This window comes from Ascaphus truei, chromosome 1 (assembly GCF_040206685.1).
Source record: "Ascaphus truei isolate aAscTru1 chromosome 1, aAscTru1.hap1, whole genome shotgun sequence".
NCBI lineage: Eukaryota > Metazoa > Chordata > Amphibia > Anura > Ascaphidae > Ascaphus > Ascaphus truei.
This window is the reverse complement of record NC_134483.1, coordinates 513066334-513089592: the sequence shown is the minus strand read 5'-3', so window position 1 is coordinate 513089592 and position 23259 is coordinate 513066334. Positions and strand designations below refer to the sequence as shown.

Sequence of the window (23259 nt, the reverse complement as noted above, 5' to 3'; positions counted from 1 at the left end):
ACGGGCCATAAACTGAGATACAACTAGAGCAACCAGAGCAAAATCAGCTTCATCAGTCTGGAGACTTTGATTATTAACCTGTGGTATTTTCAGTGAATTGAATATGTACGCGAATGTAAGACGTGCTGTAAACAGTTCTATTTAAGTGAACACATTAATATGGTGGGTCAAAAAGTGACAAACACCCTTCACCATACAGTGTACAGCAAATAGAAATACCACGTGTGAGCACATTCACGTCTCAGACAGGTCGGCAACCCAGCTTTTCCCCATTATCTCTTAGCATACAATACTTCCACTGCAGCAAGGGATTCTGGGAATTGGCATGTCATTTCCCAGAATCACTGGCTGCAGTGGAAAAACTGTATGGTAAGAGATAATGGTGAGAAGCAGGGTTGCAGACCTGTCTGAGACATGTGAATGTGCTCACACGTGGTATTTCTATTTTCTACTCAAATGAATGAATTCTCACTTGTTGGCAGGCACAATTTCATGTACAATACTTGGAATTACTGACAAAGTATCAGCTGAATGCCTTTTGAAATGTAAATAAAAAAATAATTAAAAAAAAAAGATGGATGTTTCATCTAAAAAATGTAAAAATAAATCTAAAAAAATGTATAAAACAAAACAATTTTTTTTAATGTTACCGTACCACACATCAATATATTTTCCGTTCTCAAGCATTGCAATTTAGCATTAAACTGAACAGCTCTCTTCAAGGGTAGCGTGGCAAAAATAAGTACAATAAACTGGTATGAACCAGTCTTATTCTACTGCTGTTGCCCAGGGCTACAGACAGAATCAAGCAAGACAAATTTACATGCAGGCAGGATATTAGGTGCTGATGAAAGATCCGGCAGAGCTGTTACTACTCAGTGATTGAGTGAAGAATCAGGGAAGACAGAGGAAGTACTGCATGAGGCTACTGAATAACAGTCCTAATGGCTGTGGTTCTGTTCCTCTCGGAATTCACTCATGCATCCCCAGGATTTTCCAGTGGTTAGACTCACTTTCAAAGGAACCTAAAAATAAACAAACATGGTTTCCAGTAGAATGCAAATGCACAATAGGTGGGCAATTATTATCATTTCTGATTAATGGCAACATTTGTTGGTTTCACAATAACTGCGGTGCAGGCTACTATGCATGTCTAACTTGCCGTAAAGCGAGGACGAAATCTACAGAGGCGCTGCGTCCATTATGTTCACCTATCACTGTGCTACCTTCATTTATGCAAATATGTCTTGAAGTCTGGTTGCATCATAAGGCCTCGGGTTCAGTGGGCGCGCGCGTGGCGGAGCGTATGGCGTCGCGCGCGCCTGTCGGCTGAGTGATCTGTGGCCTGAGATCCACAGCGACAGGGAGGCGTGGCTGTGATGTCACGAGGCTGGTTCACCCTCATTGGCTGAACCGCCCACGTGACCCGGCTGGCGTGCGCCAAAACCAATTTTTTTTTTGTCTCGTGAAAACTCTGCCGCGCCGTCGCGCACTCTATGGCCTGTCTCATTGAGGTGCGGCCTTTTGTTCGCGTCGCGCGTGCAGTCACGCGCAGTATGGATGCGGCCTAATAAGCCAGAAGGAAAATAAAGTTGAAGAAATGATTGGTCCAGAATATGCATAAGAAATATACTGAGCAACTCCATTTCATCTCAGTGCAAACTTTAGTTTTCCCGCCACATTTTCCATTTCTTAAAACAGCAATATGGGTTCACTTAAAAAAAAATATGTTTTTTATTGCTGGTTTGAAACAGGGGGTCGCCAGAGCTGAACCCCATTAATTTCAGCTCCGGGGACCCCTGCTTCCAGAGATACTTACCTCCGTAGGTGGTGCTGGTATCTGGTGTTCCTATTGGCCCATGTGACGCGGGACATTTAAGCCGCCATTAGATTAAGGAACACCGTTTCTCTGCCTACAGGGATATTGGCACCACTACGGAAAATACCTCTGGAAGCATGGGGTCCCCAGAGCTGAAATAAATGGGGTTCAGCTCCGGAGACCCCCTGCTTCAAACCTGTAATAAAAAAATAAATATTAAATTATTTAAAAAAGTTAACCCTTATTGCTGTTTTAAAATAGTTAAAAATAGAAAGTAATACACATGTATTGCATACCTTTAATTGTTCTCCATCAAGTTGCTGCAGAGATTCCATGATATGTTTAACGAGTGCTGAAAAAATAAACCAACATATTTTATTTAAATATATATATATGTATCTCGAAAGCTCGCACAAATAAAAGCATTTCGTTAGCCACAGAACGGTATCATCTATTTATTTTTTGATTATTGAAGCTCGGCTAACACGGTACTGATACCTCTATATATATATATATATATATATATATATATATATATATATATATATATTCCTTCGTGCATGGAATATATATGATGAGATCCCTCGTGCATTTCAGCAAGTTGGAATCATGTGTTGATTATTTTCTGATATCTGAGAAAACAATTAAATATAAATATATTCAATACTTAGTAAGTGGTCATTATTCATAAATTAACACACGAGGTAAAAGCATGCCGTTTTCTTTAATGGCCATTTCTGGGGAAATTTTTTTTAATACAAATATATATATTTAAAAAAAAAAGTTTTCCCCCCCAGAAATAGCCATTAAAGAAAACGGCATGCTTTTACCTCATCTGTTAATGCTCGAGGGATCTCAGAGGCTTTTCTTTTTGGTTTCATAAACAATATTGGATTTATTTTTTTTTAAATGTAAAATTAAACAGAAGTGCTAGAGAGTGATGACTATGAATGTAATTATTTGGCAGCGTTTATTGCCCCCAGAGAATTGGTTCAAATAATATCAGCTGCTTGGAAACTTTATTCATAGAGAGCAAAAATAATACATTAACACAGGGGTGCTCAACTCCAGTCCTCAAGCCCCCCAACAGGTCAGGTTTTCAGGATATCTCTGCCTCAGCACAGATGCTCAATCAGTCCCTGCTTCAGCACAGGTGGCTCAATCAGTGGCCATGAGCCTCTGATTGAACCACCGGTGAAGAAGCTGGGATATTTTGAAAACCTGACCTGTTGGGGTGGCTTGAGGACTAGAGTTGAGCACCCCTGCATTAACAAATGAAATAAACCTAGGGCTGTGTAGGTTCTTATCCTGATTTGCTTTGGTTTACTCATGTAATGAAAACGTGTATCATCAGGCACTTCATGGTATCAGGGCCGCCAACAGGTGGGGTCTGCCGGGGTTGGCGTTCCGGGCCCGGTGAGTCAGGGGGCCCGGCTGCCCAGGCCCCCTGAGCGGCCGTCAGGGCCGCCAAGAGGGGGGACAAAAGACAAAAAGGGGGTCGCGGCCGGCCCCCGGCTCTGCATCAGATGCAGGCCTTCCTCTCCTAGCCTCTGACGTCAGCGCGCCTCAGCTTCTGGTGCGCGCTGACTTGAAGCTCGGCGTGGGAAACAGAGTGAGGAGGCCTGCATCTGATGCCCCAACTCTCTGCCGGACCCCGCTGCCACCAGTCCCAACCATCCCAAAGGTACAGTTAGGTCCGGAAATAATTGGACACGGACACAATTTTCATAATTTGGGCTCTGTACGCCACCACAATGGATTTGAAATTAAACAACCGAGATGCAATAGAAGTGCAGACCTTCAGCTTTAATTCAAGGGGTTGAACAAAAATATTGTATGAAAAGTTTAGGAAATGCAACCATTTTCATACACAGTCCCCTTATTTCAGGGGCTCAAATGTAATTGGACAAATTAACACAATCATAAATAAAATGTACATTTTTAATACTTTGTCGAGAATCCTTAGCAGGCAATGACTGCTTGAAGGAACACAAAACCCCAGCAAGCTATTTTTGGGAACCCATGAGCCCCCACAAAATATATATATGTATTTAAGTGTCAAAATGGAGTGCTATTGAGCGTGGCATATGTATACAACAGACGACAGAGAAGCCCAATGCTACATCCAACATGACAGAAATACACAGTAAAATACTTATATATTCTCTTGAAATAGGGTCATTCAGTTTAACCTTTTGGTCAAAGCGTTGTAAGCTTGCTAGCAACGACAAGGCAGACACCCGTTCGCAAGTCCTAACACTACCAGATAAAATACTAATATACCTCTTTTAGGATTAAAATTCTCATTTACCTCTAATAGGAGGGAGAAAGACCACATTGGATCTATATCCAGCAGAATGAAAAGACCTACTAACTTGTGAAGTCGGGAGGGACGGGTTTAAAACCTGGGAAGGAGGAGCCACCAACCTCCAACAGCTGAAACAGCTGAGAATAGGTTAACAGAACACAAAACCCCAGCAAGCTCTTTTTGGGAACCCCTGAGCCCCCACAAAATATAAATATGTATTTAAGTGTCAAAATGGAGTGCTATTGAGCGTGGCATATGAATACAACAGACGACAGAGAAGCCCAATGCTACATCCAACATGACAGAAATACTCAGTAAAATACTTGTATATTCTTTCCAAAGAATGCTGTTCCAGAACTGGGCTGGCTTTTTTAGATATTGTTTGGCAAAGTCTAATCTGGCCTTTCTATTCTTGAGGCTTATGAATGGTTTGCACCTTGTGGTGAACCCTGTAATTGCTATCGTGAAGTCTTCCTTTATGGAAGACTTGGATAATGATATGTCTACCTCCTGGAGAGTGTTCTTCACTTGGCTGTATGTTGTGAAGGGGTTTTTCTTTACCATGGAAAGGATCATACAATCATCCACCACTGTTGTCTTCCGTTGACGTCCAGGCCTTTTTGTGCTGCAGAGCTCACCAGTGCGTTCTTTTTTTCTCAGAATGTACCAAACTGTTGATTTGGCCACTCCTAATGTTCCTGCTATCTCTCTGATGGATTTTCTTATTTTTTTTTTGCAACCTAAGGATGCCCTGTTTCACTTGCATTGAGAGCTCCTTTGACCGTATGTTGTAGGTTCACATCAACAGCTTCCAAATGCGAATGCCACACCTGGAATCAACTCCAGGCCTTTTATCTGCTTAATTGATGATAAAATAACGAAGGAATAGCCCACACCTGTCCACGAAACAGCTTTTGAGTCAATTGTCCAATTACTTTTGGTCCCTTGAAAAAGAGGGGGCTACATATTAAAGAGATGTAATTCCTAAACCCTTTCTCCAATTTGGATGTGAATACCCTCAAATTAAAGCTGATGGACTGCACTTTAAGCCCATATTCATTATTTAGCTGTAACTTGAATTTATTTTGGTACACAGCCAAAATAACAAAACTTGTATCAGTGTCCAATTATTTCCGGACCTAACTGTATGTCTACTTTTTTTATATGTATTGGGGGGGGGGGTGAGTGGGGGTCTTGTTATATGTATTGGGGGGAGGTGGGGTCTTGTTATATGTATTGGGGGAGTGGGGTCTTTTTATATGTATTGGGGGGGAGTGCAGGTCTTTTTATATGTATTGGGGGATATATATACCATATACATTTTAAGTTATGGTGTGTGAAAAGGGCGACAAAAAACCTCCACTGTTAGCATATAGCAAATAAAGAATATAATTTGTGACCACATTCATGTCCTAGACAGGTCTGCAACCCTGCCTTTCACCATTATCATCTAGCATACAGTGCTGCCACTGCAGCAAGGGATTCTGGGAAATTACATGCAAATGAGCACGCAATGTGTCAGCTTTTGCTGAAATGCATTTTTACATGGAACCCATGCTCATTTGCATGTCATTTCCCAGCATCCATATAAATATATATATATATATATGTTCCTGTGTTTGGACAGACCCAATGTGGTCCTTCTACCTCCAACAGAGGTAAATGAGAATTTTAACCAAGTAGTGTTAGGACCTGCAAATTTGGTTATGCCTTGGCGTGGCTTGCATGCTTATAACGCTTTGGCCAACGGGTTTAACTAAATAACCCTTATTTATGAGAATATCAGTATTGAAGTGTTGTACTTATATATTTTTTGTCATATTGGATGTAGCATTGGGCATTTGTTGTGTGTGTATATATATGTTGAAACATCACCTACCTGCAAACTCAAGAACTTGAGAATCTTCTACTTCAAACAACAATTCATCATGAATCTGAGCAATAAGCCTGAAAGAAATTTCTACATTTTAGTGTGTGACAACTCTGTTAACTTTATTATCACCCAAAAGTAAAAAAAAAAAAAACAAGCACACTCAAACAATATGAGGACATGTTGCTTGATACCAAAGATAGGCTATGACCATAATATGTGTAGCAAGGTCCCCTCTGCGTGCCTGCTGCCCCGCGACCCCTCCCTCGTTTCTTCCGCTGCCGCGGGTCACTCGATGGACCCGCCGGCACTTCTGGAGGTTGGGGGCCAGTGCAGGGAGCACTTTGGCGTTCCGGCGGTCCCCGGCGGCTCCCGAGCAGGACGCCGCCATCTTGCTGTAGATCGCGCATGCGCAGTGAGGCCCGACGGCCCTGCAGAGTTGCGCATGCGCAAGGAAAGCGTGAGGGGAGCCCGCAAAACCCTAGCCTACCAAGGAAGGCTCTTGGAAGGGACTACAAGTCCCATGAGCCTCAGCAGCGCCCCATGTGACGCCAGGGAGCCAATAGGGCTGGAGGATGGCCCTGCAGGAGCAAAGAGATACATTTTGCGGGCTTGGAGCACGTTAGTCAGTTGGAGCCAGGAGAAGCTAGGGGAAGGAGGTAGGGTGCAGGAGTCAGTGACTCCCTGCACTAGGCCAGCAGCCCCCAAGGCCCCAGCTAGCCCTGAGTCACCCAGTAGTGTGAGTTGTGTCAGGGACAGCCCCCAGGTTAGGGACCCTGCCACTTATTATTCAGAGCCAGTTAGGGACACAGCAGAAGCTGCGTGTCCATCCAGAGGTTTGGGCTCAGACCTTTGCTGTTGCTGCAGCAGCCATCCGGGTGGGATCGCCCCGGACGGTAGTTCCTGTACAAAGCCGACATCAGGATCCTTTGTGAAGCTCCTTGGCAGGCCCGGGCACCGGAGTGCCCAGCAGGTAATCTACAAGTGCACCAACGAGTCATATCACATTCACAAGGGACATAGTGGCTACGCAGTCACACATATCCATCTCACTTGAGGGTGAGGTAATACTGTGTGGGGTTACTGGACACTGGGTGTGATCATCTGGTGGAGGTGGAGGTGAAGGTAGCGTCCTGCGCGACGCCGTAGTTAGTGTCTCCTCTAGGGAGGGACACCTGTTGATATATGTGCATATGCTTATGGTTGCTGCAAGTAAAGTCATTGGGTGTTTTACATACGTTGTGTGGAGTGATATATATATTTCCTGCGAGGAACCACTCCCCCTCTGGTGGGAGCCATCGCAGGTGGAGGCGCTGAACCAAGTACGAGGTTATTCATATTGTCATATGTGCCCCAGGCTCTCCGTGGCAGAGGCTTAGGCCTCCTGTGAGCCTAACAGGGGGAGGAAGTATAAAGGAGCTAGTGACTGTTACCCCTGAGCACGATCGTCAAGAGATTATAACGGCGGAGGCTCACAAAAGTCAAAGTGAGGTACCCCCACATGATCAGTTAGGGGCACCCCACAAATGGTCTCAGCTGGCCCCGGTTATCATATGTGATCTGCCTTGTACCCTGTTGTGTAAAGTCAAACGTGATAAGTTGTACGTATCATGCTCTGCATTTTTATTGTATAACCTTATGCCGAGTGACGTCGTTCCCCAAGCGGGGACGTTGGATTTTTCACCAGGGGGAGGATATAGCCATGTCCCCTCTGCGTGCCTGCTGTCCCGCGACCCCTCCCTCGTTTCTTCCGCTGCCGTGGGTCACTCGATGGACCCGCCGGCACTTCTGGAGGGTGGGGGCCAGTGCAGGGAGCACTTTGGCGTTCCGGCGGTCCCCGGCGGCTCCCGAGCAGGGCGCCGCCATCTTGCTGTAGATCGCGCATGCGCAGTGAGTCCCGACGGCCCTGCAGAGTTGCGCATGCGCAAGGAAAGCGTGAGGGGAGCCCGCGAAACCCTAGCCTACCAGGGAAGGCTCTTGGAAGGGACTACAAGTCCCATGAGCCTCAGCAGCGCCCCATGTGATGCCAGGGAGCCAGTAGGGCTGGAGGATGGCCCTGCAGGAGCAAAGAGATACATTTTGCGGGCTTGGAGCACGTTAGTCAGTTGGAGCCAGGAGAAGCTAGGGGAAGGAGGTAGGGTGCAGGAGTCAGTGACTCCCTGCACTAGGCCAGCAGCCCCCAAAGCCCCAGCTAGCCCTGAGTCACCCAGTAGTGTGAGTTGTGTTAGGGACAGCCCCCAGGTTAGGGACCCTGCCACTTATTATTCAAAGCCAGTTAGGGACACAGCAGAAGCTGCGCGTCCGTCCAGAGGTTTGGGCTCAGACCTTTGCTGTTGCTGAAGCAGCCATCCGGGTGGGATCGCCCCGGACGGCAGTTCCTGTACAAAGCCGACATCAGGATCCTTTGTGAAGCTCCTTGGCAGGCCCGGGCACCGGAGTGAACGGCAGGTAATCTACAAGTGCACCAACGAGTCATATCACATTCACAAGGGACATAGTGGCTGCGCAGTCACACATATCCATCTCACTTGAGGGTGGGGTAATACTGTGTGGGGTTACTGGACACTTTGTGGGATCATCTGGTGGAGGTCGAGGTGAAGGTAGCATCCTGCGTGACGCCGTAGTTAGTGTCTCCTCTAGGGAGGGACACCTGTTGATATATGTGCATATGCTTATGGTTGCTGCAAGTAGTCATTGGGTGTTTTACATACGTTGTGTGGAGTGATATATAAATTTCCTGCGAGGAACCACTCCCCCTCTGGTGGGAGCCATCGCAGGTGGAGGCGCTGCACCAAGTACAAGGTTATTCATATTGTCATACGTGCCCCAGGCTCTCCGTGGCGGAGGCTTAGGCCTCCTGTGAGCGTAACAGGTAAAGCACCACGTTGGGTAATGCATATAGATCCCCTCATATACACCCTATCTGCGATTGGGGGGGGGGGGGAATATGGATTACATATGTAAAAATCTTCATGTTCAGAATAGGAGTTATACAAAATCTAATTTACAAAAAATAATTCAGATATGTGCATTTTCTTGTGTTGATTCACCTCTCTGATTTGTAATTTCGTTTTCGACACTGGAAGGCTAAAGTGCACCGAGATACTGTACATTACTAATTCTTCTGTTCAGCCTAAACCTGCCTTCCTTAATGATGCTGGTGATGCAGGTGACAGGGTTCAGGCAATGGAAAGCAGGGGGGAAAGTACAGAATGTATAAACAGTGCCAATAGCTTGAAAGTAGAAAATGTTGATGGAAGCAAACAACAGACACTCACAGGGCTTCCAAAAAATAGGGGCTTATTCTATAAAATCCAAAGAGAAAACTCCCATTGAAATGCCATTCAAACAGATAAAAGTTTATTGAATCAGCGCACCAATATTTGAGTCCACAAAGACATTGGTCAAAACTAAACCAGAAGAATAGCGAAGAATAGCGAGCCAACCAAAGCATCTAGTATTGAATCTCAATGCATTTCAGGCTCTATGTACAGTACTACTGTCATAAAAAGGGTCACTATATTGGTCCTTTCTTCCATGTAGCAAAGTAACAAATGCCGGACAAGGAGTAGGTTTTATCTATTATATATAATAATATAAAGATATATTATTATTATTATAATACTACCTACTCCTAAGTTTTTGTTACTTTACTACTAGTGTCATAAACACAAACTGATTGCATGCACTGTAAAATATGGATACCTACAGACTTCTAAAGCTTAAATATCCATAGTTTATTCTTAGATTTAAACCTGCGTAGCTCCACTAAATGTAGAGGTACATTTTTAAACATTTTCAGCCAACATTTGATAAATTGATGTGAATACAAATACAGTACCATACATAACATATAATTTATCTATCTCTATCATCTGATAAATAGATTGAGAATAGAGATTTAGCTGTAGCATAGGTGATCACTGGACGATCCGTGTTCACCTCTCCGGATCGAAACAATATACTGTAAGAGTAGAAAATGTGCACAGTCTGGAGGGCAGCGGATCTTTTTTTTTCTCCCTTCCTCTCTCCTCTCTCTCTTTTATATAATCTCTGAACATGTTTACCTTTTTCTGCTTTCAAGATATTTAAGCTCAAAAACTGCTCTATGGGATGCAGGTTATGTGCTCTAACTCAGGAGTGTTCAACTCCAGTCCTCAAGCCCCACCAACAGGTAAGGTTTACAGGATATCCCAGCTTCAGCACAGGTGGTTCCTGTGCTGAAGCAAGGACTGATTGAGCCACCTGTGCTGAAGCTGGGACTGCTTGGGCCACATGTGCCGAAGCAAAGATATTTCTGAAAACCTGTCCTGTTGAGGGGGCACGCGTACACACACACTGACTGTCGCGCACACACAAACACTGACTGGCGCACACACACAAACACTGACTGGCGTGCACACACAAACACTGACTAGCGTGCACACACAAACACTGACTGGAGCGCACACACAAACACTGACTGGCACGCACACACAAACACTGACTGGCGCGCGCGCACACAATGACTGGCGCGCGCGCACACAATGACTGGCGCGCACACACACACTGACTGACGTGCGCACACACAAACAAACTGACGCGCGCGCACACACACAGAGACTGGCGCGCACACACACACTGATGCACACACACAAGCGCGCACACACACTGACTGACGCACGCACACACACACACACACTGACTCACGCACACACACAGTGACGTGCACACACACAGTGACGTGCACACACAGTGACGCACACACACAAGGAATTCGCCCTTACTTTAAATATAGAAGTACAAATAGCTAAAACAGCGTTCTAAGTCAAACTTCTTTGTATTTTGGCACTGAAATTGTGTTTTGATTTTTAATTAAAAACATCACCATCACAAATAGAATTTCTGTGACAAAACAGTGACAAAAGAAGTTTCACTTATGTAGCCCTGTTTCCTAGTGAACAAAGACCGCTACCATATGCTGTATAACCTGTAGGCTCACAGGGCCTAAGCTTCCGCCACGGACAGCCTGGGGCACACATAATAATAGATAATACCTGATACTTGGTGCAGCGCCTCCACCTGCGATGGCTCCCATCAGAGGGGGAAGGGTTCCTCGCAGGACACATATATCAATACACACACACACACACAGCATATAAACAACCGAATGACTTTACTTGTCTGAAAGGCTTATATATGTATCTCTATACCAACAGGTGTCCCTCCGTAGAGGAGACACTATCTAATGCGCCTCGCAGGACGCTGACTCCCCTCCTTCACCGGGTGATCCCACCCCGTGTCCAATTCCCCAACCCAATATGTCCCCCACCCTTAAGTGAGATAGCGAATATGTATGGGTGATTGCGCAGCCACTGTGTCCTGAACAAATGGTGATATAGTTGGTGCACTTGTTGGTTACCTGCCGGGCACTCCAGTACCCGGGCCTTCAAGGATCTTCACAAAGGGTCAGATGCGAGGTGGCTCCAACAATAGGCGTCCGGGGCGATCCCACCCAGACGAACTGCAGCAACAGTAGCAGGGTCTGAGCCCAGACCTCCTGCTAGATATACACTGTCTCTTTAGGCGATCACTCACGGCACAGTAAGGGAACCAGAACCTATCTAGGGCCAGTCCCTATCTCTGCTCCACACTACGGGGACTCAGGGCCTAACTGGGCCTGGGGTATAAGGCCTAGGTAGAGGCTGAATGCCTCCCTACACCGGAGCTCCGTCTCCTTCCTCCTTCCGCTAGCTCTGAGCAACGTGCGCGCCCCTCGACCCCTATACCTCCCTTCCTTCCTGCCTTTCTACCACTCGATTGGGCCTCATGCGTCACGTGGTTCCGCGGGGCTGCTGGGACTCGTAGTCCCCTATGCCCCACCCTATGGGAGCTCTCCTCCTTCGCGGGCTTTGGCAGCTATCCCCGCGCATGCGCAACCTCCTGCTCCACCCGTCCTGCGCCTGCGCCAACTCCCAACATGGCGGCGCCCTAAACGCGGAACCTCCGATATACCGGAGCGTTCCCTGCCGTGCTGCAACCTTCCCACCCGACAACAATAATATGCGGGCGAGGGGAGCCCGGCTACATCCTCCCCCTGTGGATTCCAACGACCCCGCTTGGATGATACCTTTGAACTGGTACAACGTTTATATAATGAAAAATGCATAACATACGACATCCCCCACACTCTAAATAAGATTGTACATCTCACTGAACATCACAATTACCGACTTTACTCGGTTGCGAGCCCACTGCTGAGCCTCATAGTGGGGTGCCCCGAGCTGATCATAGGTCATACTCATTGGAGGTTGCCCACTTCTTTGACTTCGCCTTAACTGCTCTTCAGTCACTCCCTCGGGAGAATGACTATCTTGTCCCTTGTGGGGATTAGTCTCTATATGATCATTACACGGTACAAAACATGGACTCTGCGGGTCCAATGTAGAATTTTCCGGAGCCACCCCATTGGGCGTGTGCTCCCCGAACCCTTTACCCGTAGCTCCACCGGAGATGCTCGCTGTTGAGGGCCCCTTTGAGAGGTTCCCTCTTGGGGGTCTTCATGAAGAACGGTGTTGCCAGTCTCAGGACCGTTCTCACCCTGTGTCATTTCACCATCCAATGAGGATGCAGGCCATTCCACTTCCCCCTCCTCTACTTGTGGAATGGGAAGTAAATGATTTCGGTGCCATACCTTCACCCAACCCTCCGAGTCCTTAATACGATAAACCGGAAGACCAGGCATTTGTGAGGCTACCTCATACACTCCCTCTCTCCACCGGTCAGCCAACTTATGTTTCCCAGGTACTCCCAGATTGCGAAGGAGTACTGCATCTCCCGGCTGAATGTCTCTATGTTTGACCTTGTGATCATAACGCCTTTTGTTCCCTGCGTTCAGTTTCTCTGTAGATTTTTCTGCCTGCAGATAGGCCCGTTTCAGGTTCTCTTGTAGCCTCTGCACATATTTGAAGTGAGTGGCATTATGAACTCCATCAGTGGAGACTCTCAGACGTATGTCCACGGGCAGTCGAGCCTCTCTACTAAACATCAGAAAGTATGGAGAAAATCCGGTGGAATCGTGTCTAGTGCAATTGTAAGCGTGTACTAATGTTTCCACATGGCGGCTCCACTCAGCCTTTTTCACTCCCGTCAACGTGCCCAGCATATCCAGTAACGTGCGATTGAATTGTTCGGGCAATGCATCCCCTTCCGGATGGTAGGGAGTGGTTCGGGACTTAGTAATGTGTAAGATTTTTAGTAGTTCTCTTATCAATTTGCTTTCAAAGTCTCAGCCCTGATCAGAATGTAGTCGTTGAGGGAGCACCTTGGCGACCGTGATGGCTTTTTGGTCTTTCGTCGGGAAGGCCTGGGCATATCTTGTGTAATGGTCAGTGATGACCAGCACATTGCCGATGCCTCGGCTATCTGGTTCAATACAGGTCCATGGGCCCGGTGCTTTTCAAGTGGCCCATTGGCGCAGCCCTGGTGGGCAATCTCTTCCGTTGGATGCACCGAACACACCGCCGGCAGTGATACTCTACTGCTTCTCTCATCTTTGGCCAGAAGAACCGATCCCTCACCAATCCAAAAGTCTTGTCGACACCCAGATGGCCATGTTCATCGTGTAGAGACCGCAGCACCAGATATTGTAACATTTTAGGTAGTACTAGCTGTCTCCTATTCGGGTGGTTATGGTACTCTACAACTCGGTATAATAAATTGTCCCGTATTTCGAATTTATCGGCTTCCCGCATCAGTATGCCTCCCACGTCGCCAGGGGCATGTTTGAGGAGATTGGGGCGTTTTTTTCGGATAGCATAGCGGATGGCTGCCACTACCGGGTCGTGTTCCTGATAGCGCACCATATCCTTCCAGGCTATGATCTTGTCAGGGGTAACGTGCATACCACTGGGTCCCTATATGCTTCCGGGATGGCTTTGGATGCGCACCCTAGGGAGTCGGCTACTCTTAACTCAGAGAAGGCCACTTGATCATTGACTATGGCTGCGGTGGAACACCGGGCCCTCATCCTGGGTCCAGGGATTTCTTCCCATTGGTCGTCATCAGGGGTTGCGGCCAGCCCCGGTCGTCGAGAAAGAGCGTCTGGCCCAATGTTCAAGGGACCCGGTTTATATTTCAATGTGAAGTTGTAGTTGAAGAGGGCTGCTAGCCAGCGGTGTCCTGCCGCGTCGAGTTTGGCTGAAGTCATGATATAGGTGAGCGGATTGTTGTCTGTACGCACCTCGAAAAAAACTCCGTATAGATAATCATGAAGTTTGTCCACTATGGCCCATTTCAGGGCCAGGAACTCGTGCTTGTGCACCGGGTAATTTTGCTCACTGGCCATCAGGCTGCACCTGATGTAGGCCACGGGTCGTAACCCCTCTGGATACTTTTGATGTAACACCGCCCCAAATCCGCCTAGGCTTGCATCCACATGTAGTATATACGGTTGTTCAGGGTCGGCATAGGCCAACACTGGGGCCGCTGTCAAACTCCGCTTCATATCCACAAAGGCTTGCTCGCACTCTGCAGTCCATTTGTCCCCGAAGGGTTGTCGGGCAGGGGTGGCCTTCTGGCCTGTGTCTTCGGGATATATTTTGAGGAGGCAGTTGAGGGCTTTGGCCCGACAGGAATATCCCTCCACAACCTGCGGTAATACCCGCAGAACCCCAGGACGAGCGCAACTCCACCACATTGTCTGGTCGGGGCCAGTTTACGATGGCTTCTATTTTAGCGGGATCAGTAGCAATCCCTTCCGCGGACACTATGTTTCCCACGTAGGTCACAGACGTCCTACAGAATCCCCATTTGGCCAGAGACAGCTTGAGTCCTTCTTGAGCTAATCGGTCAAGCACCTTCAGGAGCCAGGTTTCGTGTTCCTCTAGTGTTTGCCCGAAGACTATGATGTCGTCCAAATATACTATCCAACTGCAATCCAGGGGGAGCATAAAGGGAAATAGAACAGAAAACAAAGAACAATCTAAGTGCAGACAGTTTTTAAAAGGGTGTATAAATTTGTGTTCTGTCTTGGCTCCTATGTGTTGCCTACTTACAAGATGTAAGTCAAAAACGAGCGGTTTTGACACACAATGGTCTCTGCTAGGAGGATTTCTTAACCAGGTAGTGGGATCTCCAACTCTCAGCTCAGCAGCAGTGTATATGTAAAAGAAATGATACCATAGTGCAGACCAGTAACAATAAAAAACTCGACTTTATAGGGTAAAAATAAACACTTACAATAAAAACAAGTGGTTAAGGCATGTATCACACTGATAGTGATTGAGGAGAGAAAATGGTTAGCTCCAGGCTCACCCGCCTCCTCCGGTGTGACTGCGTGTGGACCACCGCTCTCTGTGACCTTTCACCTCCGCTGGTGATCGCTGTCTCGCCGGTCTAGTCCCCTCGTAGATACCCTCTTGTGTGGGCTATTCGGCTCCCTTTGCTGGGTGTATACAGGTGCTGCAGAGGACTTGGACTCCAGCTCTCTCACCGGTCGATGGTCCCGCCTTGCTTGCTCCGATGCGTCACTTCCGCTTAGTCCCGATGCGTCACTTCCGGTCGCGGCTGTGTGAGTGTCAGCTCCCAGATCTCTCCTCTCTCCTCTCAGGGCGGCTACCACTCTACGCGTTTCGCCAGGTGTGTGGCTTCCTCAGGAGTGTACCGCCCCCTCCTCTCAACTATCTCTATATACCTTCCATAATTGGTTTTTAATTAATTAATCAATCAATAAAACACTTGTAAAATCAATTGGTCTGCACTATTTTTGTATCCATATATATAAGGGAGCTCATTTTTCAACATGAGTGGAATCCTAAATATCTTTATGTGGTTTGGCATGGTTTAACCTGTCATTAACCACACCATGTGGGGTAAAAGGAACAAATAATTCTCTATGTTTTAGAGGGAATGGGTGGTCCAATTAGATAATTGATGCTCGAATGATGTTTTATTTCTTTGCACTAAGAATTTAGGCTCATAGTAGTGTAGTTAGAATAGTTTCCAAGTGGGACAGGTTTAAGGCAGACTTAATTTCTGTAATGTGATCTATATTATAATATAGCCCACCAGGGAAGAGTTTAAAGGGCATGGGTATGTTTTTTAGGGGGAGAGAATTTTTCCCGTGACAGGACTATGGGGGCATAACAATCACAATTGATATATAAAAAAGTAATTCACAATTAATCTCTTACCACAGGTTGTACAGTGTGGTACTTCAAAATTATATAAGAGTGGGGGAGCTCCGTCATATATATATAAACTCTCTATAGTATGGGAATACATATTAATATTATAAGGGGTTCCATAATGCAAGATTGGCATAAACAATTGCAGGACATTTACTCAATATTATAGCACAGATACTATGATGGAATATAAACAACATGTTCATATCACAGACCAACTTAAAAAATACATACACATGTATATGAGGGTGTCTATAAATATAGATACTAGTTTATACAAATGGCATAAAATCCTAAACAATAAACCTAACCTAGGGATGACAGGCAGTGTGTTACATCTTAGTTCTTATGTGGTTTATAATATAGGATAGCGGATGGCAATTGCGCACTGTGAGAGAGAACAGCAGAAGGAGGAAAAGACAGAAGAACCGGTTAATTCAACACATCAGCAATTTTACATCTTATACAGGTTACACGAAGGGTGCAATCTCGATTTCCATGTTGAGTCCCCTGGGGGAGAGTGTCCGCAACCTGTGAATCCAGAAGGTCTCCCTTCTCATGAGTTCCAGATTGCGGTCACCCCCCCGCCAGTGGCCCGAGACATATTCTATAGGTGTGTAAGTCAGACCTGTCGTGTCCCCCTGGTGCTTCTCCATGAAGTGTTTGGAGAGACTGTGAGTTAAAAGAGATCTCTTGATGCTGCTCAAATGTTCGATAATCCTAGTTCTTATTGGTCTCTCAAGTCTTCCCTACATATTGTAGTTTGCAAGGGCACTCCAGGAGGTACACAACATGGTCTGACCTACATGTTAGACTGGATTCTATATTGAATCTTTCCCCTGTGATGTTAGATGTAAACTCCAATTTATTGTTCGATTTAAATTGACACGCTCTACATGTCTTGCATCCATGGAAACCTTTATTGGATTGTAACCAGTTCTGGGGCTTGGCTTTCTGTTTAAGGACACTAGGAGCTAGTGTGTTTTTTAAATTTCGTGCTTTCCTGAAGATGATATTTGGATGATCAGGTAGTTCGCTTCCCAAAATTGGGTCATTCTTCAGTATTGGCCAGTGCTTATTTATGATCTTCATAATTTCCTTGGCTTCCCCATTATAGTTAGTGAGGAATGCAAAGTCTGATTTGTTCTTTATCGTTTTATCCCTTAATTTAGGTTTTAGAAGATCTTCCCTCTCCAGTTTATCTATCTTTAGTAAAGCCTCATCTATCTTTTCCTCCTTGTATTTTTTCTCTATGAATCTTTCCTTTAGTTCATTGGATTGTTGTAAAAACGTTTCCCTCTCACTACAGTTCCTCTTAATTCGGGTGAACTGGCTTGATGGAACTCCGTCCATCCACCTCGGGAGATGGCAACTCGTCCGTAAGATGTAGTTATTTTTATCAGTTTTCTTAAAGAATGTTTTTGTTTTTATTTGGTCATTTTCTATATATATTTCTAGGTCTAAGAAATTCACTCGCCTGTCACTGTACTCGCTTGTAAATTTTAGATTGAGTTCTACATTGTCTATGCCTGTTAGAAAATCTTGTAACTTACTTTCTCCGTTCCCCCAGATTAGATACATGTCATCGATGAAACGACGCCAGAGAACCAGGCCCTCCCCAAGCTCTCCATTAGGCCAGATGTTATCTTCCTCCCATGATGCCATGAAGAGGTTGGCGTAGCTAGGGGCGAACCTGGTCCCCATCGCCGTTCCTCGTTTCTGCAAGTAATGACTTCCCCAATGACGTGTATCTAATCTGGGGGAACGGAGAAAGTAAGTTACAAGATTTTCTAACAGGCATAGACAATGTAGAACTCAATCTAAAATTTACAAGCGAGTACAGTGACAGGCGAGTGAATTTCTTAGACCTAGAAATATATATAGAAAACGACCAAATAAAAACAAAAACATTCTTTAAGAAAACTGATAAAAATAACTACATCTTACGGACGAGTTGCCATCTCACGAGGTGGATGGACGGAGTTCCATCAAGCCAGTTCACCCAAATTAAGAGGAACTGTAGTGAGAGGGAAACGTTTTTAACAATCCAATGAACTAAAGGAAAGATTCATAGAGAAAAAATACAAGGAGGAAAAGATAGATGAGGCTTTACTAAAGATAGATAAACTGGAGAGGGAAGATCTTCTAAAACCTAAATTATGGGATAAAACGATAAAGAACAAATCAGACTTTGCATTCCTCACTAACTATAATGGGGAAGCCAAGGAAATTAGGAAGATCATAAATAAGCACTGGCCAATACTGAAGAATGACCCAATTTTGGGAAGCGAACTACCTGATCATCCAAATATCATCTTCAGGAAAGCACGAAATTTAAAAAACACACTAGCTCCTAGTGTCCTTAAACAGAAAGCCAAGCCCCAGAACTGGTTACAATCCAATAAAGGTTTCCATGGATGCAAGACATGTAGAGCGTGTCAATTTAAATCGAACAATAAATTGGAGTTTACATCTAACATCACAGGGGAAAGATTCAATATAGAATCCAGTCTAACATGTAGGTCAGACCATGTTGTGTACCTCCTGGAGTGCCCTTGCAAACTACAATATGTAGGGAAGACTGAGAGACCAATAAGAACTAGGATTATCGAACATTTGAGCAGCATCAAGAGATCTCTTTTAACTCACAGTCTCTCCAAACACTTCATGGAGAAGCACCAGGGGGACACGACAGGTCTGACTTACACACCTATAGAATATGTCTCGGGCCACTGGCGGGGGGGTGACCGCAATCTGGAACTCATGAGAAGGGAGACCTTCTGGATTCACAGGTTGCGGACACTCTCCCCCAGGGGACTCAACATGGAAATCGAGATTGCACCCTTCTTGTAACCTGTATAAGATGTAAAATTGCTGATGTGTTGAATTAACCGGTTCTTCTGTCTTTTCCTCCTTCTGCTGTTCTCTCTCACAGTGCGCAATTGCCATCCGCTATCCTATATTATAAACCACATAAGAACTAAGATGTAACACACTGCCTGTCATCCCTAGGTTAGGTTTATTGTTTAGGATTTTATGCCATTTGTATAAACTAGTATCTATATTTATAGACACCCTCATATACATGTGTATGTATTTTTTAAGTTGGTCTGTGATATGAACATGTTGTTTATATTCCATCATAGTATCTGTGCTATAATATTGAGTAAATGTCCTGCAATTGTTTATGCCAATCTTGCATTATGGAACCCCTTATAATATTAATATGTATTCCCATACTATAGAGAGTTTATATATATATGACGGAGCTCCCCCACTCTTATATAATTTTGAAGTACCACACTGTACAACCTGTGGTAAGAGATTAATTGTGAATTACTTTTTTATATATCAATTGTGATTGTTATGCCCCCATAGTCCTGTCACAAGAAAAATTCTCTCCCCCTAAAAAACATACCCATGCCCTTTAAACTCTTCCCTGGTGGGCTATATTATAATATAGATCACATTACAGAAATTAAGTCTGCCTTAAACCTGTCCCACTTGGAAACTATTCTAACTACACTACTATGAGCCTAAATTCTTAGTGCAAAGAAATAAAACATCATTCGAGCATCAATTATCTAATTGGACCACCCATTCCCTCTAAAACATAGAGAATTATTTGTTCCTTTTACCCCACATGGTGTGGTTAATGACAGGTTAAACCATGCCAAACCACATAAAGATATTTAGGATTCCACTCATGTTGAAAAATGAGCTCCCTTATATATATGGATACAAAAATAATGCAGACCAATTGATTTTACAAGTGTTTTATTGATTAATTAATTAAAAACCAATTATGGAAGGTATATAGAGATAGTTGAGAGGAGGGGGCGGTACACTCCTGAGGAAGCCACACACCTGGCGAAACGCGTAGAGTGGTAGCCGCCCTGAGAGGAGAGAGGAGAGATCTGGGAGCTGACACTCACACAGCCGCGACCGGAAGTGACGCATCGGGACTAAGCGGAAGTGACGCATCGGAGCAAGCAAGGCGGGACCATCGACCGGTGAGAGAGCTGGAGTCCAAGTCCTCTGCAGCACCTGTATACACCCAGCAAAGGGAGCCGAATAGCCCACACAAGAGGGTATCTACGAGGGGACTAGACCGGCGAGACAGCGATCACCAGCGGAGGTGAAAGGTCACAGAGAGCGGTGGTCCACACGCAGTCACACCGGAGGAGGCGGGTGAGCCTGGAGCTAACCATTTTCTCTCCTCAATCACTATCAGTGTGATACATGCCTTAACCACTTGTTTTTATTGTAAGTGTTTATTTTTACCCCATAAAGTCGAGTTTTTTATTGTTACTGGTCTGCACTATGGTATCATTTCTTTTACATATACACTGCTGCTGAGCTGAGAGTTGGAGATCCCACTACCTGGTTAAGAAATCCTCCTAGCAGAGACCATTGTGTGTCAAAACCGCTCGTTTTTGACTTACATCTTGTAAGTAGGCAACACATAGGAGCCAAGACAGAACACAAATTTATACACCCTTTTAAAAACTGTCTGCACTTAGATTGTTCTTTGTTTTCTGTTCTATTTCCCTTTATGCTCCCCCTGGATTGCAGTTGGAGAGTGAAGATTTGTGGGACTAGTGAAACCAGTCCCCACCAGCTGGGTTTTGAACAGGGGGTTTGAACTCATTTATATTGTTTTGCACGTTATTGAATCACGTCACAAAGTTTTATAATCATTTGATTTTATTATTAACTCACTGTATAACACAAGTGCACACTAATAGAGCTAGCGCCGTTTCTTTCACCTTCACTCCGTCCAAATATACTAGGCATTCTCGGGGGTTCAAGTTACCTAAGGTCTTCTCCATTAACCGTTGGAAGGTGGCGGGAGCCCCACATATACCTTGGGGCATGCACGTGAATTGGTAGAACCCCAGTGGACAAATGAACGCCATTTTCTCTTGATCGTCTGGGCTCATGGGTACCTGGTAGTAGCCCGACTGGAGATCCAACACACTGAACCATTTACTTCCATGGAGGGCATTCAGGATTTCCTCTATGCGGGGAAGATTATACTGGTCCAGCACCGTCCGATTGTTCATGGTCCTGTAGTCTACACATAGCCTCACTGTCCCATTCTTCTTTCTCACCACCACTATGGGTGACGCGTAAAGGCTTCGTGACTCCGTGACGATCCCGGCTTCTTCCATCTCTTGGAGGACGATCCGTACATCATCTACGTCTCTAGGGGTGAGCCGGTGGGAACGTTCCCTAAACGGCTTCGTATCCCTCATCCGAATAGTGTGTTGGGCACTGCGGCTGCACCCCACATCCATCTCTCTGGTAGAGAATACATCTCGCCTCTCTTCCAACTGCACTCGCAGTCTCTCCTTCCAGTTCTCTGTTAACTCAGACGAGCCAAAGTCGAAGTCCAGCTTCGCGCCGGGGCGTTCTACTCGGGTAGCATTGACTAGCACTGCCTCATCCACTGAGCTGACGGGATAAATTCTCCCTATTCTCTGTCCCGCGTCGATGGCCATGGGAAATGGGGATAGATTCTGGACCATCACATAGATGCGGTGAGGGATGGCGGCTGGCCAATCCCGGAATTCAGGTACGAGCCGGTATCCTCTGCTGACGTCTTCTTCTGGTGTGCTTTCTAGGGAAAATAGCTGCTCAACGTCTACCCGTTCACCGTAGGCGCACCAGGCGGGCATCCTCTGTATCTTCCCGGCCAAGATTCGGGTCAGACCCGCTCGGCCGCAGAACAACAGCCCATAGTCCTCCGAGGCTGCCGGAGGGGATCCGGATTCGTCTGGACAAGCTGCAGTTGGAGACTGGACATGGGCAACTCATTGGTTTCTTGCAGATAGGCCCGGATAACTGCTTGTACAATGTCCGCATTAGTGCCTAGAATAATCGGGTACTTAGGTAGGTCTTTGGGTTCCGGACACACCAGAGCGTCTACATTCATGGGATGAGACTTTCCGGTGTTGAGCTGCTGAATTTCCAGAGACACCGTCACTATGCCGTCGATGGGGTAGTCTTCTTTGCTTAGCCCTCTTACTTTGATATGCTCGGCCGACTTCAGTGGCCGATTCTGGGGGTGTTGATCATAGAACCCTCGATATATAATGGTCACTTGAGATCCATGTCCAATAGGGCGGAGGAATAGATGCCATCTACTAGCACCCGTATAAGGGCTACTAGTCCCACGCGGTTATTCTCGTCCTTGGGACCTTCGCCACTTTGGTAGGGGACAGGGTCTTCTCCGCTGGCCGCGTGGACACCACATACCATGGTATTAGGCGTGAATTTCTTGGGTGAGGGGCTCCGGTTGCGGGACTCCCCCACCCGGCAATCATAGGAGATATGCCCCTTTTTCCCGCACTTGTAGCAGGACAGATCCCTCGGCGGGGTGCGGCGATTATACGGATGCGAGGTTCGTCCGGTGTATTTCGGTCGCTCGGGGCCGGGTTTATCCGGGGGGGTCTTCCTTTTTCTCATTACCCCCTTTGTTTTTGGAGCTGACAGTTACTTTAGCTTTCTGGGGAGAATTAAGCATTAGATGCGCCTCATGCTCTTTGACTTGCTGTAACAGTTTGGTGAATGAGGGGGGGCTCCCTCGAGTGAGATTATCGCGGATCATGTTCGCAATAGGGTGGTTAGGACTGGATCCCCATAGGTATTGTTTGCGGAGGTATTCGTCCATCTGTGAGGCTGTTACATACTTATGGTGGAGCAAAGGTCCAATTTGCACTTGGTGGATGTAGGCAGATAAGTCTTCTCCATCTTTCTGGTTGATGGCATAGTACTTGGCCCACAGGGCCCCATCATCCTCGGTCACGCTGTAGGCTTCGGTTAGGAATTCGATCATTATCCGAGAGGTCAGATCGGGATGCTGCTCTTGGTGAATACTGATCAGGATGGACGCCGGGGGCCTCAAGCACTCCATGAGGCGTTGACGTTTCACGGCGTCTGTACAGGACCATTCTTCCATCACACCCCTGGTGTGCTCCTTCCAGGGGTCTATCCCATCTTCCCCCGTCGGGACGGGTAGGGTTCTGGATAAGGCCTTCAATTTCCGGTAATTCTGAGAATGCGTGGCCAGAGTGAGGGCTTCTACTAACGG

General features: G+C 46.1%; 1 protein-coding gene across 10 annotated transcripts in view; it reads right to left on the bottom strand.

Annotated features, from left to right (window-relative positions):
• Positions 1-352: 352 nt before the first annotated feature.
• POLN (DNA polymerase nu) overlaps positions 353-23259 on the bottom strand; it is a 207820-nt gene continuing 184913 nt past the window's right edge. For 9 of the 10 annotated variants that reach the window (XM_075570880.1, XM_075570908.1, XM_075570860.1 and 6 more), the window contains 3 exons: positions 6007-6074; positions 2116-2171; positions 353-1025 (listed from right to left, as the gene is read on the bottom strand). In XM_075570880.1, the coding sequence (XP_075426995.1) occupies positions 942-1025; positions 2116-2171; positions 6007-6074 (208 nt within the window). In that variant the 3' untranslated portion in view covers positions 353-941. The remainder of the gene's footprint in view (positions 1026-2115; positions 2172-6006; positions 6075-23259) is intronic. The other variant, XM_075570938.1, reaches the window with a different exon arrangement.